The sequence below is a fragment of the Patella vulgata genome, chromosome 4 (genome assembly GCF_932274485.2).
Source record: "Patella vulgata chromosome 4, xgPatVulg1.2, whole genome shotgun sequence".
NCBI classification, from domain to species: Eukaryota; Metazoa; Mollusca; class Gastropoda; family Patellidae; genus Patella; species Patella vulgata.
In genome coordinates this window covers 14868046-14875408 of record NC_065882.2, presented here as the reverse complement: position 1 = coordinate 14875408, position 7363 = coordinate 14868046, and the positions used below count along the sequence as shown (strand labels likewise).

At 38.4% G+C, this 7363-nt stretch overlaps 1 protein-coding gene across 1 annotated transcript; it reads left to right on the top strand.

Annotated features, from left to right (window-relative positions):
- Positions 1 to 1256: 1256 nt before the first annotated feature.
- LOC126818643 (uncharacterized) lies at positions 1257 to 4293 on the top strand. Its single transcript, XM_056100193.1, has 3 exons — positions 1257 to 1376; positions 1584 to 2652; positions 3737 to 4293. The coding sequence occupies exons 2-3, from the start codon at positions 1980 to 1982 to the stop codon at positions 4291 to 4293; spliced, it is 1230 nt and encodes a 409-aa protein (XP_055956168.1). The 5' UTR covers positions 1257 to 1376; positions 1584 to 1979.
- Positions 4294 to 7363: the final 3070 nt, after the last annotated feature.

The window sequence follows — 7363 nt, the reverse complement described above, 5'->3', positions numbered from 1 at the left end:
AGATCAAGGCCCTGTTACGTTGTCATATATAATAATATTAATTAATAGCCACGTTCTTCCAGTATCATAACATCAATTAATAACCACGTTCTTCCAGTTTATTAATATGTACTAACAGCTATACACTCTGCGCTCGAGGGTAAATAGAGGTGTCGGGATTTGATAAATAGAAAAGTTTTGAGAACTGTAAGGATATGGTAAGGTTTAATTTACTCAAACATGGACTTGTAGAACACAGATAATTCCAATGGTAAAATGTGGTGTCACTTTTGATAAACAGAAAAGTTTTGAGAGATTTTGTATTCAATTAATATTTGACCTTTGGTAGGCCTACACTCGACAATTGTTTAATGGTGTATTGAGAGCTGTTGAATAACGATATAGAAATTCTTATCTTATACTATAAGTAATATATTACTTTTTGGTAGGTCTACACTCGACATAGATAAACATGATTTGTGTTTGGAGTTTATAGGGGAGCCGCGGGTTTCCAGTAAGATATTAGAGACTTTTGGCAAGAGTAATTTCCTGGTCCGTATCGCGTATCCGTATGAATTTTGCGTGTGACGTCATCAATGTCTGTGTATTTCTCATACGTGATACGGCACACGCATACGGCAGCACGTATGGAACGGCTTTCATTCGGAAATGGTCCGTATAACACTGTTGTCTTTTTACCGTCTTTTTTGCTACTTTTAGACGCTGAAATGTTGCATCATAGCGTTTTTATGAATCTATGTGTATCCTAGAACACGAAGGTGTATATTTGATGTGATTTTAACAGTGATAACGACTGGAATTTAATCATTATTTTTGATGTGTTTTTCTCGGAATTTTCATATTTTTCCCGCCTGTCTGCATACTGGTTGATCTACGGGCTAAACTTTCTGAAATGATACATTAGTGAAACCAAAAATTGCTAAAATCTGCCAAAACTATAAAACTACATTGACGCAACGTATCACGTATACGATACGGATACGGGATACGGATGGGAAAAATCCGCTTGCCAAAAGTCTCTAATGGCTCGCTAATCTGGAGGTTCCGTGTATTGCCCGAGTAAGTTCATTATTCAACGTATAGTTGTTCGGATGGTAGTAAAAACCGAGGTTCCGTGTAAACATTGGCGTGCACGTAAAAGAACCCTGTGCAGTTGGAATTCGATATAAGAGTAGGCCGTAGTGCCACTGTCCGGGCAAAATTTGCCAAATAGTACAATAGTACAACTTTGCTCGTCTTCATTAGCCCAGTCAGAGCAGAATAGTAGGACGTTAAACCTTATTTCATTTAATTTTCATTGAAGTTTATGGCGTTGACATCAGAAGCCTGGAATAAAGTAGAACATAAAGTTGCTGATACAATAAATCTATGTTTAGGTGGGTGCAACACTTTTTTTTCTTTTTTTTAAAATAAATAGATAAAATAAAAAATAAAATAAAATAAAATAAAGATAAAGCAAGCGGCTATTAGACGCAGTAAGGTGCAGAAGGGGCTAGCAGCACGGGGCAAAAGCGTAGTCATATTGAAAATCGTCATAAAATTGTGTTGATACATGTTTGATTTTCGTTCATATGTAATTGCAGTGTCACATGAAATCCGAGACTAGGCAGTTCTATGTTTAATTTAATGTTATAAAGATTATAAAGAAGAGCACATGGAAGTTTGATCTGCTTGAACAGAACTTGAAGATAATAAAGTTGAGATTTGATCTGCATCCACGGAACTTGAAGATTATAAAGTTACAGATTGGTCTGAATCCACAGAACAGGAAGATTATAAACTGTTTATCGATGACATCATGAGACAATTAAATCTAAATAAAGAGTTGCGCTAAGATCGTAAATGATCTACCGTACGATTTATTACCAAAACTTGAAAGAAAAAAAGCCTAGAGTGAAGACGGGTAGCTATTTTCAAGTGATATTTCGGAACGAAGTTGATTAATTTTTCTGATCAAATTGAGCACCTACCTCAAAATAATGAAATCTAGTAAAAAACTTCATAGATGGTTTATGCTAATCTCGGTTGTTAGTTTAATAACGGTTTGGATATGGCTTATTATGTTCTCTCACCCAATTTTACAAAACAACCTCCGGTCCAACCATAAATTACAATTTCCGTCGTTCAACTGTCCAGATGTGTTGAGATATATGACTCAAGGAAAATGGATACCAGAAAAATTAAACTCATTTGCGCAAATGGAAATTGACATATTTTTAGAAAAGGCACGGAAAGATTTTTACCTTCCAGGAACTCTTCAACGATTGGATAATAAATGTGGAAACGTAACGTTTGATTGGTTAGTCGGGTTTCAACACCCGTTGCTATGGTTTCGTGCACTGTGTGATCCCAAAGGTAAAAACCCTTGTTGTTATGACAACATGTGTACAAACCGACCAATAGAAATGTGTAAATGTCCCGGTTGCTATGATATGCGACAACAAGTGAATGCTGAGTATGCTAGATGGGATTCCGTACACCCAGGTTGCCAGGTTCCGTTACGATCTCTAGATAATATGTGCAACAGTTTAAAAGACGTCACCATTTATTTTATCGGGGATTCATTCATACGTCATATGTATACTGCTTTTCTAATGTTGGTCACGGGAGATATGTATGACGGTGCCATGGCTGCCGAACTTATGTCACCCTGTAAGTATCATTTATATTTAGTTGACTATTGGACAGCTATATCAGCCTAAGCCATCCTTTGTTTACGTGCACTATAGTGAGGCACGGTGGCTCAGGTAGTGAGCCGATTGACTCACTAATTTGGGTGTCTCCGGTTCGATCCCAGTCTTTGAACTTCGGGATTTCCCAGCGTGGTTTGCCCTTGTCAGTGATTCAAGAACAGTCTCTTGTCGTTGTGAGGGTTAAATAAGTGAATTATGTTAATATGATCGTAGTAAACTTCCATTGCGCCACAGTGCCACAACAAACATAAAAATTAACCAGAACCCAGATGACAAACGAGCAGGCAGGAATAAAACACGGACGCTGTAAGTTAGAATCAAGTGAATGGGGTGGCTTGGGCGGCTGTAAATGTTCACTGCGCTTTACAGTCTATACCACATTTGTCGAGTCGGTCGTATGGGTCGGAAACCAGAGTCACAATTTGGTATGCACGTAATATAACCCTTCACGGTTGGAATTCGAAGGCGACTGGGCAGAGTTAGCGCCACTGTACAGACACAGTTTCCCTCAACACACATGGCCTGACGTATGTACGACTTCATTAGCCCGATTGGTGTAGAATAGTAAAACGTTAAACCCCGTCTCCATTTCATTTCGTTACATTTACGAATTCGTATCCTAACATTTATTTCTGAATTAAAGTCAGAATTCCACTTTGAATGTCAATCTAATTAAAATACAGATCTATATTTTGTTTCGTTTTTTATACTTTCGATGGCCTACACTACATGTAGATCTGACAAGTTATAGCGATAGGTCACGTCAGGGGTCAAAAGACCGACTTATGATCCTATGACGTCAGACATTTGATTAACCAATCAGCATTGATGTTACTAGTGGATTACCCACAGTTCCGTGAAAAGCTCGCCGTAACAGACCGTTTCATTGGCTTATCCCTGACACCATTCATAACACGAGTTAAATAATCACTCTTCCAGATCCAAGTGTAGTAAAGACAAGTAAAATGAAATTTTGAACTATAAAAACGAAACGAAATAGGATCTGTGTTTTAACCAGATTGCTTTGAATGTTATTTTTTCAGATAACCACAGTAAATGTTTGGGTATGTATGCGTTTAGTGAACGAGATTGCCGAGGATTTCTTCAACCGAAAGCAGAATTGTGTCACAAATCGCTTAATGTCGAAGTCATGGAACTTTCTAGAATAGACAACAGTGATTTAATCATTAGAACTATCAAAAAACTTGAAAATCACCCAAAAAGTATGGTAGTCATGGGAATCGGTATCCATGACAACTATAATTCAGAAAAGACTGCAGACACGTTGTTATCACCAATAGTAACGGAAAGATTCGCGTTAAATCAAACATGGCCGAGACTTTTGTGGGCTGCACCGCATGCGCCTGGATTGTTAAAGACGCCAAGAGTTCCGGAACAAAGTCATGCAAGTGTGATAAAGTTTAATGACAATATCAGATATTATTTAAGCAAATGGAATATTCCAATATTTGACAGTTTTAATTTAACTAATGGTGTGAATAGTTTTGATGGAGCTCATTATGGACTTGGTGTTAATTTAATCAAAGTTAAAATATTAATAGAATATATCAGAGAATTAAGATCACGAGAAAAATGGTGAATTTAGTGTTACGATTAATAAATGTTTTTAATTTTAATGCCTTTCAATCTGAGATAATGAATTGTGACATTTTTGCTTCGGGCCCAATCCAAAAAGTGCACGTAATATAACCTTTGGTAGTAGGAATTTAGTTTTACCATCCATCCTCAATGTGTAAACATATGGATCTAGTTTTACCATCCATCCTCAATGTGTAAACACATGGATTTAGTTTTACCATCCATCCTCAATGTGTAAACACATGGATCTAGTTTTACCATCCATCCCTAATGTGTAAACACATGGATCTAGATTTACCATCCATCCCTAATGTGTAAACACATGGATCTAGTTTTACCACCCATCCTCAATGTGTAAACACATGGATCTAGTTTTACCATCCATCCCTAATGTTTAAACACATGGATCTAGTTTTACCACCCAACCTTAATGTGTAAACACATGGATTTAGTTTTACCACCCATCCTCAAGGTATAAACAAAAAGATGAAGTTTTACCACTCATCTCCAATGTGTAATCACATGGATTTAGTTTTACCATCCATCTCCAATGTGTAATCACAAGGATTTAGTTTTACCATCCATCCCCAATGTGTAAACACATGGATCTAGTTTTACATGCACCAAAAGCAATAGGGATTATCCTTCCTTATGGTATAAGGAATAAGTATGCAAAGTTTCAAGACAATCTATAAAGAATTGCGCCCTGTGAGCGACCCACAGTAACACACGTCCACATTATGAATGTAGACGTATAAAAATCACGTCATGATCCGAATGTATAAATAATGAATTGCACCAACCATAGATTTATCGTTGATATTATACATACGTACATAAATTCACACACCGTCTTTTTTATATTATTTAGTCGGAGCAGAACATTATATTATATATATTATTGGCACCCCTTTACAACAAGGACGTTACTTAAATATCTATTTTTTTTTACACATGATCGCGTCAAGGAGCATAATGGGTTTGATTATTTATTTTCATCGTGCAAATCAGTGAGGTGTTATATGCCAATTGAAATGGAGCATAAAAGGTCTGACTATTCATTTTATTCGTGCAAACCAGTGAAGCGTTACATAGAAATAGTTGACAGCCCTCTTAATGCTATACGTTCCCACTATCACGATTTGCGCCAGGAAGACGCGGCAGTAAAATTTTCCAAATGTTCTCTTTTTTTGATGGGGTGGGGGCTGGGGTACAACACGGTAAGGCCTTCGCCTCTCGCAAACGCCCGGTATCGCCGTCTGTAATGCCCCCGTCAGACCGGGGTGGTGTCCTTACTGTGCTGCATCGCTGAACCTTGGCGTTGGTTTTGAACATGCTCAAAACAAACGCCGTGATTCGGCGATCATTGGCGACCACGGAGACCACAGCACAATATCTGGCGTTTCCACCACGCTTATGGCGATTTTGACGCGCTCTGCGACCATTTTCCGCCGCCATAGCGTCGCAGTAAGAACGCCACCCCGGTATGACGGGGGGGACGGGGGTATAACCCGGGCATTTTTTTTAGGGTATTTCAGATTCTGCCTCCTCCCCCCCCCCCCAAAAAAAAAAAACATTCATCGATCCCGTACGCCTAAAATAACCCCTTTTACAGAGGCGTTAATGTGTGCGTGTGGGTGTGTGTGGGTGTGTGTGTGTGTGAGAGGGTGGGGGGGTCTCGTACTAAATGAATTAATGAGGTAAACAAACAATGCCAAAATAGAAGGGGATAATCTTGTGTGAATCCGGGCACCTAAATTGCAACGGTATAGTATAAAATAACCTAGTCAACTTGTCATGTTGTCATGTTTTAAAAAAAAAGCCCTTTTATTATATGTTGGTCTATATTTTAAAATATATTCTTGATTGTCATGCAAATAATATTAGTCGAACAGTTGGTAAGAAGTTATCGGAAGCATAGTTTGTTTCAGAAATACATAAAAAAAATCTTTAAATTATGAAATGTTAAGGCGATCTATTGCACTTAAAAAATTTCACTTGTTGCATATTTAATCCCAAGAGAAATTGAAACGTATTTTACTCATGTTGTAAGTGTTTTCAACAAGTGTACCAATTTTCTCTTACATGGTATCAATGTATGTATATCTAGTATCACCAGAATGTAAGTCTGCCGGGTTTCTGGTGCCATGCCCCCCAACTAGACTTGTAGAACACAGGTGATTTCGAGGGTTAATAGAGAGGGTGTCGTGATTTGATAAATACAAAAGTTGCAAAGTTTAATCATGGACCGTGGTTTAATTTACTCAAACATGAACACGGGTAATTCCGAGGGTAAATGAGGTGTCACTTTTGATAAACAGAAAAGTTTTGAGAGATTTTGTATTCAATAAACATCTTCGATACACTGTGTTAATATTTGACTTTTGGTAGGCCTACACTCGACATAATTATGCTAAGCAGCAAAAGAAACGTCAGGTTGAAGAGCAAGAGCAAGAGCGCGAGAGAGAGAGAGAGAGAGAGATGGGGTTTAACTTCCACTCGACACAAACTAGATCATTTCGGGCCTAACATATGGTTTCGGATTGTACAAAAAACCGAAATTCCGTGTAAACATTGTAGGTTGTAGCGCCGCTGTCCGCACAACATTTGCCAAATAGCACACGGTATTGCGTATGACCGTATTCATTAGCCCAGTCAGAGCAGAATAGTAGAACGTTAAACCCTATTTCATTTAATTTCATTGAAGTTTATGGTGTGGCCTTTAGAAGCCTGGAATACAGTAGAACATAAAGAAATTTGCTGATACAATGAAAGCATGTTAAAGTTAAATGAAAACAAATAAAGAGAGAGAGAAATGGGGTTTAACGTCCACTCGACTCAAACTAGGTCATTTCGGGACTAACATATGGTTTAATTTTATTTCAATAATTCGCTTGCGCGTAGGGGTCTTTAGCAGTGGGACCCGGAGAAAACCCACGAGGTTGGACAGGCGACCCTACTCCATGTCACGTGGATTCGAAACCACGCCAGTTGACTCAATGACGGGCCGTATGATACAGCACGCACGTGCTAACCATTCGGCCATCCAACCCCCCCCCCCCCGAAAACAA

Bases quoted from the DNA above. Each gene is read 5' to 3' on its own strand.
- LOC126818643 (XM_056100193.1), top strand. From the start codon at position 1,980: ATGAAATCTAGTAAAAAACTTCATAGATGGTTTATGCTAATCTCGGTT. The intron at 2,653-3,736 runs GTAAGTATCATT...TTATTTTTTCAG, and splicing joins TGCCGAACTTATGTCACCCT to ATAACCACAGTAAATGTTTG.